The sequence below is a fragment of the Takifugu rubripes genome, chromosome 22 (genome assembly GCF_901000725.2).
Source record: "Takifugu rubripes chromosome 22, fTakRub1.2, whole genome shotgun sequence".
Classification (NCBI taxonomy): Eukaryota; Metazoa; Chordata; class Actinopteri; order Tetraodontiformes; family Tetraodontidae; genus Takifugu; species Takifugu rubripes.
The window spans coordinates 6,799,313-6,817,882 of NC_042306.1; the positions used below are offsets into that span (position 1 = coordinate 6,799,313).

Consider the following 18,570-nt stretch of genomic DNA (forward strand, 5'->3'; position numbering starts at 1 on the left):
CATTTTCAGCCGCATATTCGATGGCCTGTAGTTTAAAGTAAGGCTCATATGCGTGTCGCTTGACCGGCGCCATTTTAGGGGGTCCTTACGCATAGGTGTGCCGCTAATCAATGGGCGGAGCGTTTACCGTAGTGCGCACCTAACAAAGGCACACAGCAGATTTTGGAACTCAGTCCACATACAAGGCGCACCGTCGATTTTTGAGAAAATCTCAGTGTTTTAGGTGCGTTGTGAAAATCTGGTAGGTTCCCCATCCACCACATCACACTGGTAGCTTTACCTCACACTATGAACTGGTTCTAAAGAGTTATTCTCTGTTGTGAATGTAATATCTAATAAGGCAGGGTCCACCCTTGGATGAGTCACCAGTTCATTGCAGGGCCCAGTGGGTTCAGTACCTAGCTTAAGGGCACCTCGACAGCACCCTGAAGGTGTTCTGACACCTTTAATGTTTTATCTGCCCTGTGGCATGAAACAAGCACCCTTGATTTAGCCCAGTCCCCATCAGACTGAGCTAACACCACAAATGTTCATTCAATTGACTTTTAAAAAGTGCAGCGTCACTAAAGTGTCTATTAACACTGGACTTTAGATTTAACTGTATTGGATCACATGTGCATAATTCTAAAGCAATCAGTCATTCCAGTAGCTGATAACTGAAGGGAATTTTCTTTTTCATATGTTTCTGTTTTTTATTTATTATTAGAATTAGTTTAGATGTTAGGGATAGTATATCATTAGTAAGTGTAATAAAGTTAAGTAGTCTGTTGACCCTTCCATGACATGATTGTTGTTTGGATGACTGTAGTCAGTGGAGATGGTCAGGCTGAAAGTGTTAAATGCCCCATCGTAAAACCGGACGGCATAGTTTAGCGGTGTTGATGTTTTGTCTGCAAGAAGAATGTGAACCTTGCCATATGACAAACATTTGGCTCTTTTCTTCAAAAATGCTTTCTTGCTAGGTTGGAGTTCAAAAACAACATAGAACAAAGACCGTTCCATCATCCAATGGGACTGGAAGGAGAAGATGAGGTCATTCAATCAGAGGACAACATAGGAGTGGATTAGCATCAATCATTTGCCTATTTGTTTCTATAAAAGACTGGGTCAAGGGATAGTTAGGCTGTCAGACTTCATGCCTTGACAATTGACTTTGTTGTAGAGTTTTGAACTGGCCCGGAGCTCTGTAATATTTGTATCTTGAATGGATTCTATTTGCTAAATACATTTTGAAATCGGCATTTTTTTCCTCAGTCTTCATTCATTGAACACGCGGATCGGCAGTGACACACTCGAGAATATTGATCCAACATCTCTTAGAATTAACGGCTGGTAATAATTCCAGTTATGCCATTGCAGTCTTAAACAAATGACCACAATATTATGATGATCTGGCTGTGGTACTACATAAAGACAAATTGGGGAAGCTTTATTGTTATGGTTTTTGTCTAACGTGCTTTCAAGCAAGCGCGCTTAGTTTGGCGTTGCTATGGTAACAGAGAAACGAAACAAAAAAGCTCGGAGCGGTTGTTGGGAATGTTGACCGATGAAAATAAAGAAAACACCACCACCAGATTAAATGGAATATGATTAACAGGACGTCACTTCACTTGCTGACCAATATTAACACCCATGCAGTCTCTTTCACATCTTTACGTGTCCACTCCAAGTCCTCTCGGGTTGTCAACGTTTCGGTGTCAGGTCTCCACCAGAGTACAAGACGCTCCATGATCGGCACTGCAAACAAAAGTTTCAGGAATCTGGAAAGAGCAAGTACACTTATGGATAAGAGCGTGACGCAATCCGTGAGCCAGCAAGCCGTGCGGGTAGGTCTCGCACAAGCGCTTTGTCTATGTTGCGAGTTTCATTGGATGAAATAAGTTTTGCTGATTAGCTTTAAATGATCAAAGGTCAAAAGCGCTTTGATTCATTTTTTTACCCCGCCACTGTATTACCACTGCCATCTGTGTCATTTGTATTAATTAACGTCAACCAGTCAGCAACTATGAAAAGAAAAACAAAACCAAGAAAGGTAAAATATTGAACACAAAAGACACGATTCTATGTGCCTCTGCATTAAATGTGAGTTACACAAAACATGTTAGTCATGGTATTTCCTACTCCGTAGGAGGATATACAGACGTGAAAGTAACATCTAAAATGCAAAATGCAGGAAGAGCAAACAGTGTTGTGAAATAATGTCCTGGAGATACATGAATGCCTCACAAGTAGAGGAACTCGGCACTCACAGTTTTTGTGGAATCACTTAGTTCATTGTTGAGTTTTGTACTAGTATCAATTAATGCCAATTAGTCAGATCAAGTATAATTTTTCAGGGAGGAAATTGATCAATCCTGTCGTACTCCAAGACATCAGCTGATACAACTGTAATAAAATGGGCGCCATCTGCTGGAGAAAGTTTATATAACGTGATACTTGTCTTTCCTGAATTCTTTACATTAAAGTACTTATTTAGGGAATAAAAGGAGATAACATCCGTTGAAAAAGATCTTCACCTGGGAAAAGCCCCATCTGTCTGTTTTACTGCCATTTTTTCATTTGATTTCTCAGATTAGACAGTTCACTTTTCTCCTAAATTGTATGGTCAAGGCAGGTTCCAGCGCAAAAGCCAGTGTTCTGTTTAACAAAGACCAATGGTCTTGACCTACAGAATGTCAGCAGAAGTTTTGCTACTGTGAGATTAGACAGGAATCTCCATGCAGTCTGATGTTTGCAGATGATATGATTTAGTAAGCACTAGGTGAAGGACAATGTAGCAAGTTGGCCCTAGAAAGGTGCAGAATAGAAGTTAGCTGAGGCAAAACACAATGGGTGAGTCAATGAGAGGGATCCAGGTGGAATGGCGAGGTTACAGGGAGGTGAGATCAAGCAGAGGAAGGATTTTAGGTAGGGTCAACAGTCCAGAGCAATGAAGAGTTCAAAAAGAGGTTTAGAGGTGTATGAAACCAAGTTGGAAGACTAGTTTCAGGTAAGTAGTGTGATAGAAGTGTCTGCAATAATTAAACTGTAGAAAATGGTAGTGGCACTAGAGATGCTGTATGGTTTACAGCAGGTAGACAATGGTGGACCTGCTGTCCCATTTCCCTTGGTGAAAGGATTTTCTGCCTGGTAAGACACAAAACTGGCTTGAATCTGGACCCCAAAGACTGGATTACCCACCCATTGTTTAGAAACTGACACACCAAGTAGAAGACAGGAGGCAGAAATGGAGGTGGCAGTGATGAAGATGTTGGGGTTCTCTTTGGGAGTGATGAGGATGAAGAGGATCAAGAATGTGTACATCAGATGGACAGAACATGTTAGATGTATAGAGATAAAGTCAGAGTGGTCAGACTGAGATGGTTTGGACATGTTTAGGGAAGGGACAGCAAATATATTGGTACCAGACAGGAGGTCTAGAGGAAGACCAAAGAGAAATACATTATAATTATTTAGTGTGAGAAAACTCAGGATGTTGAGGACAGGGTTTCCAGTAATTCCCTGTGGAGACCCCTCAGGGTAGTAGCAAAAACTGAAGCATCTAGTGTTTTTTCCTCAAAATTTAAAAATAGCTAACATAATATTCTGTACTTGTACTGTTTTCAAAATTACTACCACATTTCTTTGGGTTATGTTTGAATAGTTCCCAATTAATACAAAATATTTTTTTCCTTTGCTTTATTAAAAAATAATTTCAACAACAGGATTAATTGTCTAACTTCCTCATATCAAGAAGGGAATTGTTTAAATTCCAATTGTTAACCTTACAATTATCTGAAGAAGAAATCTAATATATGTTTGCAGGTATTTGATAAGGATGGAAATGACATCACTCCTCAACCACTGTACCCAGTGAGGCACTCAGCTGCTGCAGTTCAATGCCACAAGTTTTCCAGGTTCCTGGATGAGATATCTGTGGGAGCAGCGTCCGAGACGTCGGGAGACAGCATCTGCTCCATACCTTTCTCCCGGTGAGCACTGCGAATCACTCCATTAATCATGATCCCCATTATAACGATCCCCATCCGTTTGTCTTGTTCATTGTTCGTCATTTACTGTAAATCTACAAATTGACTAAATGTCGCAGTATTGGTGGTATATTTTATATTTTCTACAAGGGCTTCAGTCAATCAGGGTTTATCTATATAAAGTATCTTGTGGTTCTGCAAGTTACTCATTTGTGAGTCAGTTTCTGCAGCAGAATTCTCTGCCTCGGAACTGCTGAAATAGCTTTTGAACATGAACATAATCATAATTTTTTTCCCAATATTTTTAAATTAATTTGTCTTGCAGGTCAGCAGGAAGCAACCTGTCAATACTGGCATCCACCAGCCTAATGACTGATGGTCCACTTTCAAAACGACCCATTCCCACATATTTCCAAGGTTAATCCCATTTATCTATATATTTGTTTATTATAATTTTTGCTAATAAAGAGGTTGCAGAAAACTTGAAAAGCAAAGGCTCACAAACTTCTTCCCCTTCCAACCATCATGCATAGTGAATCTACTAAGAGTTTGTTTTGTTGACAGGTCTGGGGCAGAACACAGACACAGTGATAGAAGATGTGACAGAAGACATGTTAAAAGAGAAGATTTACGTGAATATCACAGAGACAGACTGTATTACAGTGCTAGATATACGCAGCGCCTGTGTGTCTGTGGATTCTGATGATGCACCAGGTGTTCTGTGAGTGATTTTAAGAAAATGACAGCTGAAATGTTTATGACACCATCTATTATGTCTACACTTTTTATTCCCTCCTTTCAGAGATTACTAGTATCATTAATATGTAAAATGGATTATAAAAGTTTTCATATTAGGGATAATGTTTTTTTTTTTTTAGATGACCTTGATTGAAAGGTAAAAGGGCTAAACAGAACGGGTAAATACTTTGTTTAGAGCATTTATTTAGCCACTATTACCTCAGTGATAGATATTGGCAAAGCCGGAGATCATGGAATCAATTTTATTATTTACAAAGTTCTAGAAATGTCTTCTGTCTAGGTTTTAACTGGCTGATGTTCTCACAGAGAGTGCAACAGTCATTATGCTGAGGTTTGCAACAGCAGCAGTGGCACTGACAAGTATGTCAGTGAATCAGTACAGACATTGAAAGGACCAGTAAAGAATAAGCAGGTCCAGACTGACTGCGTGGTTTTCGTAGATTCAGGTAAGTCTCAAGATTTGATTTGGAGTCAACTGTCTTAAGGTTGTTTCATTCATTTATCTTGTAACCACATACGGTCAGTGCTTAAAGTTAGCAAGTTAAATACAAAAATATATTTTAGGTAATTGTAATACTTTTCACTATACCAGTCCCATACATAAAGACCCTTTAAACTGTGATAAAAGGTTACTATACTATACTATACTATACTATACTATACTATACTATACTATACTATACTATACTATACTATACTACGCTTGAAAGCAATGACCATGTAAACTAAGTGTTTGGCATCATTGCATGGTCATCAAAAGTCTAAGAAGCAAGCTTTTCAAGTGTGACCACTTACAATAAAGGAGCAAAATTAGGCACATTTAACTCCAACTGAGGCCAGAGTCTTCACTTGAGAGCAGTGCTTTGTTTTTCTGGTCCCCCACTGATCAATGCCAGGCAAATGTCATTTGTCACTCACTGTTCCTTATTTCTGTTAAATGTCAATGTTTAGATGAACAATCATCCATTTCAGGACAAATTTTTTGTTATTGACCCCATTTATAGGTTCTTACCTCTATTATGAATTCATAATGATCAATAATTTAATTTAATAAACTATAAAAGTCATATTTCATTTGGTAATAACCAAGAGCAACTCCTCAACATTAGCAAACAATTTTGCACACTCGATAATATTGCTAAAGATCTTACATTAAACTAGCAGTCATTGAGTTAACATCTTTTCCTCGTCTGCAGCTGTCAACCCATATAATGCGTTGAGCGCTGAGCAGCATGAAAGTTTGGCCAGTGTAAACCCAAAATGGGCTGCTGTGGAATCTATTAAAGCTGCAGAGAGGGGTCTTTCAGCATCAAGATCTGCTAGTACAGGTACAGGACAGTTTTAGTGGCTTTGATTTCTATAGAAGGTAAAACATATTGGTGACGGTTTGATTTTGTTCTGTGCTTAAAGTCAGCATTTATTTTGGTCCACTTCAATTTCCTTGTGTAAATTTGTAAGATTTTTTGTATTTGTCTTTAGTAAGTGCTACTAGTTCAACGGCCATTGGGGAAGAGATTGGATCCATTTTGACCCCTGAGTTGGAACTGCAATCAATTATGTCATCAGGGAGTTTCCAGAACTGCTTAAAATTAATGGAAAGGATTATCCTTGCAAACACCTTCCAATCCAAGTTTGCTTCCTCCAGATTGCTGCCCATTATCAAAGGTAAAATCAAACATACATATATCTTCAAGAATCATGCTGCAGTGTTTTATTGGACAGTAAAACTGATTTTATCAGATCAAGACATTGAGATGGAAGAGGTGGAGAAGGTGGAGGTGGCAGAGGGGACAGAGGATTTTGAGAGCCCTGAGCCTCCTGCTGCCAAGCTTCTTTGGGTTTTCAACTGTGAGCTGATTAGAGGATGCTGTGTCACCACCATGGCATGGAACAAGAAAAACCCAGTAACACAAATACACTCTCATCTAATAACACCTCAACTCCTCTCAACTCCTTCACTCCCACTATGTTTTCTTCTACTTTAGACCTTCTTTCCCTGAGACAGTTAAATAATTCGGGGTTTTTTTAAAAAGAAAAATGTATAAAGGTTGTCATTCATCTTGGTTCTAGTAGTTCTTTGACGTCTACCGGACTGTTGAAAGAAACTAATAGATGTGTCACCTCATCTCAGATGAAAGGTGACTATCTTCATCAGTTTGTTTCCTCTCCGCTAGACCTCGAAGAATGAAATTTAGTCCATTTGATACGGTGCAACTCTTTTAAAGGAAAAACAAACTTTAAAGTTTAAACTAAACCACAAAATCGACAATGAACTGAAAAGGTCTGTTTTCACGTTATCAGTGAAAAGTGCTTTATGGATTTGGATTATAGTTCTGACAGCCCATGACATACATTTTTTTTAAAAGTGTGTCCTGATTTTTTTTTTTTATCACCCATAGCATAAAAAGAACCCAAAGACAAGAAAGCAGTAACATATTTACAATAATTGTGCAGGACAGGCAATAGTTCATGGCCTATAAATGTGCTACTTCAACTGGGATTCAACTGGGCTAAGCAATGTCCTCAAAAGAAAGCAGTCGACACTAATATTGTCAGTGTCTGCGGTTTTAGAATCCTACTAAGGAGTATTAAGTCTGCAGCTGAATTGCCATCATTAAACACCACATAGACAAGCTTTCAGTGGTGAAGTGGCAGACTACATCATTTCTAAAAGGTCTAACTATTTTACAAATGGCTCAGTACAGTATAGAGGGCTGCATCTTCAGTTGATCTTTTTTCTCTATGTGCAAATTAATGAACATCTGGGACAAACTAGGAAGAGGCATAACTTTGATCATAAAAAATTATAATGAATTTGGTGATGGCAGCTCAGTCTATAGGGGAATGGGCTGAGAACTGGAGGGCTCAATTCAAGCCCTGGTGCAGACAAAATATGGAAGGTGTACAAATCTTACAAATGATATTGAACATTTCCAGACTGCTGATCATTGTTACTCTGTTACAATTTCTTTCACAATGTCTCTTTTAGGATCTTTTGGCAGTGGGTTATGGCAATTTTGACTTCACTCACCATAAACCAGGCCTGGTGTGCTGCTGGTCCATCAAAAACACTAAAGTATGTTTATGTTTTAACTTTTATATGAGATTTTAACATTTCCTCCTTAGCTTATAGAATCTGGTAGCCCAGTTGTCTGATGCAAAATTTGCTATTTGTTTTGTCTTCAGTTTCCCAATCGAATCATCCAGTGTGACGGTGTAGTGACATCCCTAGATTTCTCCTTCAACAATCCTAGTCAGCTGGCTGTAGGGATGCTAGATGGCACTATAGCAATCTACAATATTCACAACCAAGATATAAAGTCATGTGTCTATAGCACTAGGTAAGTATCATGCTTGTGTTATAAACCACAAGCCAGTAATAGCTTTTTTCCAGATTTTTGTTGTTTTATTTATTCCTATTTGACACAATTTCCACCACCCCAATGTTACCTGGAAAAATACAAAGGCACAGCATACAGGAAATCAATAAAACTGGTCATCTTCTTACGGTGTCTTCTGTTCTCACAAATCAATGCTGAAAGGAAATGAAGAAGAATAGGGATCAATTGCAACTCTATTATGGCTCAAGAAGCTTATCAGATGTAACATATTTAAAAACTTGTGTGGATGTATATCTGTATATCTACTGGCCACTGACACCAAGGAGACACTTGAAGGAAGGTTTCATGCTCTCCAAGTCAGAATCAGTGGCCAAAAACAAAATGCTGTAAGATACCCTAAAGGTTATAGCATCATGAGATGACTTTTGTTTGTGCTAGAAGCAAATTTTGGGTAGCCTCTTGTGTCAGCCTGATTTTAACTCTGTCTCTGTGTGTGCGTGTGTTCGCATGCGTGTATCTCCCAGTGAATCTCCCAACAGGCACATGGGCCCAGTAGGGCAGCTGAAGTGGTGCCATCAGAATTTGGACTTTTCCACAAAGGACTGTGTAGACTCTCTGTTCTCTGTGGCTGCTGATGGCAGAACCAGCAGGTGGAGTCAGGGCAGCAGTAGTCTGGACTGCGTTGGTACTAGAGCCTCTCAGTTCTAACTCATCTTATTTTCTTACCGTACTTTAACTGTTCACCTGTGCATGTATTTTTAAAACAGATGAAAGAAGTGTAGTTATGTTGAAAATGACACTTCACTTTTGAAAGCAGCTGTGTGTTTTGTGACAGAACTCATGAAGCTCAGTAGGGTCCTGCACACACAAAAGTCTACTGGGAATACAACAGGAGATAAAAGTGAACAAAATTGTGTTCTGACATCACTGACTCCAGGTCTGACCTTTGATTTCCATCCAGTTGTAAGTTATTTGTTGAAAAGTACTTTACACTTGAAATAACCCTCTTCAAATGGCCACAGAATTGTAGTGAGGAAAGTTGAGTGTCCTAATCACCCCCAAGAGCCATGTAATTCAGTTTGTTTCCATAGTTATGCATGTTGAAATGCTGGTGGGCTAAAGTGAAATGTGTCCTTTTGTTTGATGAAATTTCTCCTCTAGACAGAAATCAATTCAGTGGGGGGGTCCCTCATTGGGCAATAAATAAGGAAATAAAATCTAAGTGTACAGTAGTTCCTGGATCATAAGGCATATAGAAATGATATGTGTCTTATGACAGACTTTGACTACCAAGGATCAAAATGTGATTCTATAGGAATCACATTTTGATCTTGAAGAGGTGAAACTTGAAGAGGTGACTTGAAGAGGTGAAACTTGGCTGATGAGAGGGCTGCTCTGTACTTTTGCTGGGAGAAAATGGAGAGAACCAGCAACATACTGTACATTGTCCATTCAACCACATTCAGCAAATCTCATCTCATCCTCTTGACCACTTTATCCCTTTTGGGGTCACAGGGAGGATACACAATAGGCAAAGGTCCGGTCCACACCTGGATGAGTCGCCAGTTCATTGCAGGGCCCTATATAAGCATTTTTGGGTTCAGTACCTTGCTCAAGGGTACCTCAGCAGTGCTCTGAAGGTGTTCTGGCACCTTCCTCTACTGACAGAACATCTTCCATCTTCTGAACTGGGGCTCTAAGAACTCTTAGCTTCTCAGCCCAGTTCCCAACAGACTGACCTCCCACCGTCCACCATTCAGCATATTTAATCGTTTTACTGTATGTAAAACAGTGGGACCAGTGTGGGGTTAGTGTTCATCTATACAGCATGATAGTTGCATGATGAAGACAGAGGGAGAGGATGGAAAGGAAGAGGAAGGAAATTGTTATGGTAATTTTGACAAGTAACACTGACTTATTAATGTGAAAAGGTGGATGCGCAACTATGAACCAAGGAAGTAAGCATTATTATTATTATTACAAGCCAAGGCTTATAGAAAAGTTAGATGATCCTGTTGCTTAGCCATTATAATGAGTGTAGGTATAGAATTACTGACTATTCTTTTAAGATTTAATCCTAAGTAAACCAGCACTCTGAGGGTGGAGTGGGTATTTGGAATGATATGGAGCTGTCAGCATTCTTGATCCAGCATGATGGAATTTGGCACTGTAGGAGTATTTGGAATGTTATGGGCAGCCAATGAAGAGAAGCAGTATGGGAGTCATGTGATCTCCTGCAAAATCCTGTCAGAACTCTTTGAACTAGATCAAGGCTTCTTCATCAATATGTTTGGAACCAGCCTAATCCCAGTGACACACTTCAGTTGAACAGTCGAGCAGAACCAGAAACCAGTCCATTGTCTGATGCTCTGAGACTATCCATAGTACAGTTTAACAAGTGCAGTTTCTATACTGCGATAAGGCCTAAAACCTGAGTGAAATATTTGAACAGACTGTTTTTCAGTAGTTGATAAGTAACTGAGTCACCATCACTGTCTCAAGAATTTTATAGGTAAAGGGAACGTCAGATCATGTCGTTTCATGTCGTGCAATGTCGTTTTGTAACAAATCCTGGTAAAGCTTAATTAGCTGAAAAGCTGATGTAAGATACTATTGCATTGAAGGCCAGATGTGGCCTGTGGGTCTTGAATTTCACATGTGCTCAAAAAGCTGTAAAACACGCAGGGTGAATAATTTTTGTGGCCTATCTAGGTTATATACACAGTTTATTTTATGGAATGTCCAAACTTAAATACATTTACTGTGACAAATAGCACTTGGTAACTGGGCTGTGTTATATTTCCCAGGACTCTAATATCTACCTTATTGGCACATGGGATGGGCTCATCCATAAGTGTTCCTGTTCTAACACTCAACACTTCCTGGAGACTTACAGGAGTCACTTGGTAAGTGTTAACATACAAAATGACATAGAAAATGACATTTATTGATTTAACTACTACATTCAGGACTTAACATGTATGTTTAATATCATTTTCTCTTAACTCACATTGATTGTGTTAGATGCAACACTTCTTAGAATTCATGATTTTGTTTTATTCATTAGAGGGTCCTCAAGTTTTCAGACCATGATTTACAGTTAAATAATTTACTGTTGTGCATCTTGGACAGATTTAACCAGACACTTATTCCCTCTTAATTACAGTTCATTGTCTTGACTTTTTTTTTTTTAGCTTTAAATGTTGTTTAAATGTTTATTAGCTGTTAATGTACTATTTTCATACCACATTTTTCTAAAAGATGATCCTGTATTTAGAATTAAATCACAGATAAAATTAATTTACTTCAGTATTCACAAACTCTTTATTCAACCTTTATTCAAGAAAATCTTTAAAATTAAAGTTCTTCACATCAACTGAAAATAATAGATCCAGATGTTACATATTTTAATCCAGATGTAGCCGGGAAGTATGAACAAGGCATAGGTAAAGGCAATAAGAAAGAATGTAGACAAAGGAGCAACAAAATGTAGCCCAGTGTTGTGTATCAACACGTTTCCCTGTTTTGAAAAGCTCTGGAAAAAAGCTTCCTGATTTTCTTTTTTTTTTTTTTTTTAGGAATGATTCATTCTCTTGGTGGTTATAATTGCCTGTGCTATTTAAAAACAGCTTATTTTTACCTCAGTTTTCCAAAGCTAAAACATCCATCCAACTTCTAGCTGCTTTTTCCCTCGTGGGGAAATCGCCAGGTCAACATGGAACACCCATTCATGGTCACATTTGCACCTATTTTGTGTTAGTTGATTCACCTCAGTGTCATGGCTTGACACACACAAATGCAGCACATAAAACATTTTAATCAAAGATGGGTCTTTATTAAAGACAAAACAGTTTCCCTATGGGTGGACTGAATTCACAGCAGCAAGAGGGTAAAGCCAAAAATAGAGCAGAATCACAGAAATAAAAAGGTGAGAAGACTGCTGGAGAGACATTAAAAACGTCCCAGGAAAGACTGGTAGCAAGTAGTACAGTGATTAATGCATCTCAACTCCAGATGTTTTAAAAAACAAATAAATAGTGCTGAACAGATCTTAAATGAAACTTGTGATGGCATTATCTTATAACTCAAACATTTGTGAGATAAGTAATGTAATAAATAATCATTTGCAAAAGACAAATATTGAAAACATTTAACTTTAACAGTATAAAGTATATGGAGTATTTATTGACAGCGTTACTTTGTCATTCTCAGTGTGCTGTGAATGTGGTAACTTGGTCTCCATTCAGCCTTGATGTATTCCTGAGTTGCTCCTCTGACTGTACAGTCCAACTATGGAAGCAGAACCACCTTCATCCTCTGTTGACATTCATTTGCATCCATGGTGCTGTGGAAGACATTAAATGGTCCCCAAGACATGCCACATTGTTTGGTGTTGTCAGCAATAGACAACTGGAGATCTGGGACCTGAGTTTGAACATGTGAGTTGGCTTATGCTGGTACTGTGTGTAGTTGGTCGGTTGCTCTGTTTTACCCAGACTAACTGTGTTTGTGGATCCTCTGTGTGATCTTCAGTCTGGAGCCAGTTATAATACACCCTGCTGCCCCCACAGTGGACATGAAGAACCTGCTGTTCTCAACACAGACAGACTGTGTCTTGGTAGGAGACAGCAGTGGAGTAGTGAGTGTGTACCAACTCAAGAACCTCCATGGAAAGAGCAGCCAGGTAACACAGAGGCAGTTTCAACCACTTAAAAATGAATAAGGTGCAGAAATTCCATGAAGCTACCTTTCGTAAACTTTTCGTGGGTATGGCTATGAAATCCGTTCACCTCTAACAAGTCGACATAATCCATTAATAATTAAAAACAAGCACATTCATATTTTTTGAGATTACAGAGGAATGTAAATGTACTTGAATTATAGAGTTTTCTAGTCAGTTTTAAGCAGCCATACAAATGAGAGCTGGAAGGTCTTCTAGAACCCAGTTGTCCCTGAAAGGGATTTAGGTTGGTACCAGTGTTGTGATAATGGCTTTGTCAAACACAAAGTGTACCGTAATTATGCATTAAATGATATTGATAAAATAATGAACTCCAATATTGTGATTTTTGAGACATTAACAAACATGTTAACCTTCAAATGGATGTGACAAAGCACTTGATTGCTGAATACACAGTGTCCAACTTTATCTTTGGAACAATGTGCCCACACTCCAGCCTACAAGTGTTTGAATAAATGTTCTGAAGTACATTCTGGTGTGAGCATCTTGCCTCTCAGGAAAATAAAGTACACACAGCAGTCATCACACTGTTGCACTCCTTTTGTTGTATAATAATTAAGGATAAGTTTGACAACTGTCCTCTATTTGGTTTAACTGCTAGTCTTTCATTTAATATGACTTTGTGTTTGCCATATTGCATAATGTGTTTTCACTTAGCTCAGCTTTTGTATTTTAGTCAGCTGATGGATACATTGCTGCTGTTCTACAGTCTAATCACAGTTATTGAGTCACTGACAAGAAGAACAAACTCGATATATGAAATCACTGTTCAGCAATCATATGAGAGGTGTCTGTCTTGTTAAATAACATATATAATAATTACAATGTCTTTCTGATTTATGTCTATCAGGTGGACGTCTTGGATGGCATTATCTGTTCTTTATTGTCCTAATGACTTGAAGAAGAAGAAATACTTTATTAACCCCATAAATAACTTATATTTCCTAAATTGTTTCCTTGTTTTTCTTTATTGTTTTTACCTCTGTGAGGCACTTTGTGTTACAAAACTTTAGGAAAAATGCCATAAAAATAAAGATTGATTGAGGAGGCTGCCCCCAGACAAGTGCTGAGCTGAGAGTTCAAGCCTGAGCATCAAAGATGAATATGTTGTTTTTTGTTTTGTTTTTTTCCCTCCCTTGTTCTGTCCAGCAGTGAGGCAGGCAGAAACAGCATCTGAATGCCCCATATGTCAGACAGTTTTTTTTCGTCCAGGATGGGTCTGACAAACCCATGCTGTACCATGATGAATATTCAGAATTTATTTTATAAATTAATCTTGAACCTGACTGGGGAACCTATTAAATTATAGACAATTGTCACAGCTGCGGGCGAACTCGCCCTTGTGTCCTCGCTCACTCCGCGCACCTTAGGGGGGAATCAGTAATTACGAGCCCTTTTAGTTCCCTGCGCTTCGCTGCCTCCCTGCTAGATTGTCCTCTGTGTTTCCACATGACTCTCCAGCGTTTTCCTGCCTGCCTGTTTTCCTAGTTCCGACCCTCCCTGCTCCTGACGACTCTGTTCTGCCTGTTCCCTGGTATATCCTGTCTGCCTTCTGTTCCTGATAATAAAGCTGTGTTCAACCAAACTCTGGTGTCGCTCTTGGGTTCTTGTCTGCTGCCTGACAGACAATTATAACATGGCAGACAACCATCCATCCTCTACCGCTTATCCAGAGTTAGGTCCGGGGGCAGCAGCCTAAGCATAGAGGCCCAGACTTCCCTCTCCCCAGCTACTTCTACCAGCTCCTCCGGGGGGGTCCCCAGGCGTTCCCAGACCAGTTGAGAGACATAGTCTCTCTAACGTGTCCTGGGTCTTCCCGGGGGCCTCCTACCGGAGGGACATGCCCTGAACACCTCACCAGGGAGGTGTCCAGGAGGCATCCTAACTAGATGCCCAAGCCACCTCATCTGGCTCCTCTCAAAGCGGAGGAGCAGCGGCTCTACTCCGAGCTCCTCCTGGATGGCAGAGCTTCTCACCCTATCTCTAAGGGAGAGCCCAGCCACCCTACGGAGGAAGCTCATTTCGGCCGCTTGTACCCATGATCTTGTTCTTTCGGTCATTACCCAAAGCTCATGACCATAGGTGAGGGTAGGAACGAAGATTGACCGGTAAATCGAGAGCTTCGCCTTTTGGCTCAGCTCTCTCTTCACCACAACGGACCGGTGCAGAGTCCGCATTACTGCGGATGCCGCACCGATGGCAGACATGGCAGACAAATAACAAATAACTACTAGACAAGCAATAGACAAAAGAGAAAAGAGAAAAAAACAACCCCACAAACACCATGTTCATGCATAATTAGTATACATGGCACAGGAAACCCTGGGCCGAAGGTCGAGGATTGGGGAATTGACCATTGTCGAGGATTTTTTTCAGTCACTTATGAAGAGAATTGTCTTTATTTTATTAGCATGTGTTGTACCATATGTTTCTGTTTTCTGTTATAAGCACTTTAGAAGTTAGGAATAGTAGAATGTTTAATCAGTGGAATAAAGATAAGCAGTCAGTTGACCCTTCCTTGACATGAATGTTGTTTAGACAGTTGGAGCCAGGAGGAGACAGTCAGAAGGAAAGTGGTAGACCCCCATCGTAAAACGTGACAGAATAGTTTACTGGTGTTGATAAGTTCCTCGGCAGGAATGACCTCTGACCTGGCTATCTGGGAAGATAATGGAGAAGAAGGACTGCACCAACACCAAATGAGGCGGGACGAAGAAGATGAGGTCATCCAAGAAGAAGGACTGGATTGGACTGAATTAGCATCAATAATTTACATATATTGTTCTATAAAAGACTGGGCCAAGGGATAGTTAGGCGGTCAGACTTCATGCCTTGACAATTGACTCTGTTGTTTGTAGGGTTATGAACTGGCCCAGAGCTCTGTAATATTTGTATCTTGAAATAATTTTATTGTAAATACATTTTGAAATTGGCATTTGTTTACTTGAAGTCTTCATTTAAAGAACACGCGGATTGGCAGTGACACACGAGAGGTATTGCAATCCAACACTTAACACAAAGTCAGAATGCTGCTTTAAGAGTTTAATAAGTCAGTCGGAACACATGTAAGAACAGCATGCAGAGAGATCTCTGTCCAATGTAACAAACATGTCCCTTTTATAATGCTTAGCAACTACGCCTTTCTCTCAGTACTTTTTCATCTGCTTACTTCATCGTCACAAGGTTAGCATGATAAACTGTAGCATTTTGAAGGTTGCTGACTCGTACATCTTCATTATTTTCTAAGGAGTCTTTGTTCTACAACTTCACGTGTCAATGTCTCGTGACACCTTTCGGTGGTAAGGCGTCAGGGGTGGATGAGATCTGCCCTGAGTACCTGAAGTTCCTGGTTGTTGTAGTACTGTCCTGGCTGACACTCCTCTGCAACATCATGTGGCATTCGGAAACAGTGCTGCTGGCAGACCAGGGTGGTGGTACTTCGTTTTAAAATGTGAGACCAGAGGGTGTGTTCCAACTCTAAGGAGATCACACTTCTCAGCCTCCCTGGATAGGTCTACGCCAGGGTACCAGAAAGGAGAATTTGGCCAATAGTCGAACTCTGGATTCAAATGGAACAATGTGGTCCTGGCTGTGGACCACTGAACCAGCTCTGTATTAGGGTGCTTGAGGGTTCATGGGAGTTTGCCCAACCAGTCGACATGTGTTTTGTTGATCTGGAAAAGGCATTCAACTGTGTCCTTCAGGATGTTCTGCGTGTGCGTGTGATGGAGGGATGGGGGGGTTGGTTCGGTTTTTGTGTGACTGAAGCAGGAGTTTGGTTTGCATTGCCGACAGTAAATCAGACTGTTTTCAGTGCATGATGGCGTTCGATAGGGCTGTCCTTTGTCACCAGTTCTGTTCATAATCTTTATGGACAGAATTTCTAGGTATAGCCAGGGGCCTGAGGGAGTCCAGTTTGGGAGCGACAGGATTTCATCTCTGCTTTTTGCTGATGATGTTGTCCTATCATCTTTCTCAAATCAGGATCTCCAGCATGTACTTGGCTGGTTTGCAGTTGAGTGCGAAGCAGCTGGGATGAGAATTAGTACCTCCAAATCTGAGGCCATGGTTCTCGACCGGAAAAGGGTGGTTTACCCTTTCCAGGTTGGTGGAGAAGTCCTGCCTCATCTGGAGGAGTTCAGGTATCTCAGGGACTTGTTCACAAGTGAAGAAAAGCTAGTGCGTGAGATTGACAGGTGGATTGGTGGATCCTCTGCAGTTATGTGGTTGGTGTACCGGACTGTTATGGTAAAGAGAGAAAGCTTAGCTGCATAGCAAAGCTCTCGATTTACTGGTCAATCTACGCTCCTACTTTCACCTATGGTCGTGAACTTTGAGTAATGACCAAAAAGTGAAGATCACAGATACAAGCGGCCAAATTGAGTTTCCTCCGCTGGGTGGCTGGGCGCTCCCTTAGAGATGGGGTGAGAAGCTCAGTCAGTTGGTAGGAGCTTGGAGTAGAGCCACTGCTCCTTCATGTCGAGAGGAGTCAGCTGCAGTGGTATGGACATTTGTTTTGGCTGTCTCCTGGACTCCTCCCTATGGAGGTGTTCCAGGCATGTCCCACTGGGAGAAGGCCCCAAGGCAGACCCAGTTCATGCTGGAGAGACTAGGTCTGTCGCTGTGGCAACTAAATAACTAAATATGTACAACTGAAGGGCAGCACAGTGGCATAGGGTTGAGAACTCCCTCGACAAGAAGATTAATTGGAGTTGATTCCTACCAACAAACCTAATGCCCTCCTTTTCTCCCATCCTCAATAAGCATACAGGTGAGGCTAATTCACAGTGGAAGAGTGGCCGAAACTGCAGGACGGACCCTCCATCCAATTTTACTATGACAATAAAGGGTTATTATCTAACATTTTCTAACATGTTCTTTGGGAATATCCTATAATTCATAGAAGCTAAACTGCTGATATGTTTGACTGTTTGCCTCAAATCCCAGAGACCCTTCTCAGGTCCTTCCCCTACTACATAATTCCTTTGACATAGTACACTAAACCAACAGAAACCTGAAATTACTTCATTCTGTTGCTATCACACTAATTTTAACTGAATAAAAATAAATGACTCACATTTAGACCTGAGTAACATTTTAATTAAAACTACATATGTTGACCTGAATATTCCGTATTCTAAATAATAATGCCCAATAGTTGTAACTACATAAGGGTTACAGTGAAGATGCGCTTGGTTGCAATATCTAGCTTCAACCGTAGTTGACAATGCAATATCGAGCTTTTTGATGTTAATCAAATGTTTACAAACCTTTCATGATCCTATCATGAATGGTGAGATTAACCCATTACCAGAATACATAAATGGGAATTCCGTACAATTATGGGGAAGTTAAGTTATAATATTGGAAACTGGCAGAGGTTGAGTGAGGTGAGATGTTCAATGGAGTAAAGTCCTGTAACACTAAGTGTTTTGTGGAAAATATCGATCTGTTTGATTTAGATTTAGAACTAGCACCAAGAAAACATTTTATACCAGTGTAAAGTAAATACAGTACACCACACCGTCTATCTTATCTATCTATCTGCCTGCCTGCCTGCCTGCCTGCCTGCCTGCCTGCCTGCCTGCCTGCCTGCCTGCCTGCCTGCCTGCCTGCCTGCCTGCCTGCCTGCCTGCCTGCCTGCCTGCCTGCCTGCCTGCCTGCCTGCCTGCCTGCCTTTAATTGGCTGGACCAAACCCAAAAGGAATTCTAATGTATTTTATATGCCATTTGACCCCTCGCTTAACGAAAAACATTTTTT

At 40.3% G+C, this 18,570-nt stretch overlaps 1 protein-coding gene across 1 annotated transcript; it reads left to right on the forward strand.

Annotated features, from left to right (window-relative positions):
* Positions 1-1,725: 1,725 nt before the first annotated feature.
* dnai4 (dynein axonemal intermediate chain 4) lies at positions 1,726-14,384 on the forward strand. Its single transcript, XM_029831661.1, has 16 exons — positions 1,726-1,826; positions 3,805-3,971; positions 4,294-4,385; positions 4,533-4,689; positions 5,034-5,173; positions 5,924-6,055; positions 6,207-6,392; positions 6,468-6,631; positions 7,717-7,803; positions 7,914-8,068; positions 8,593-8,753; positions 8,904-9,031; positions 10,876-10,974; positions 12,281-12,507; positions 12,602-12,752; positions 13,660-14,384. The coding sequence occupies exons 1-16, from the start codon at positions 1,728-1,730 to the stop codon at positions 13,699-13,701; spliced, it is 2,187 nt and encodes a 728-aa protein (XP_029687521.1). The 5' UTR covers positions 1,726-1,727; the 3' UTR covers positions 13,702-14,384.
* The last annotated feature ends 4,186 nt before the right edge of the window (positions 14,385-18,570 follow it).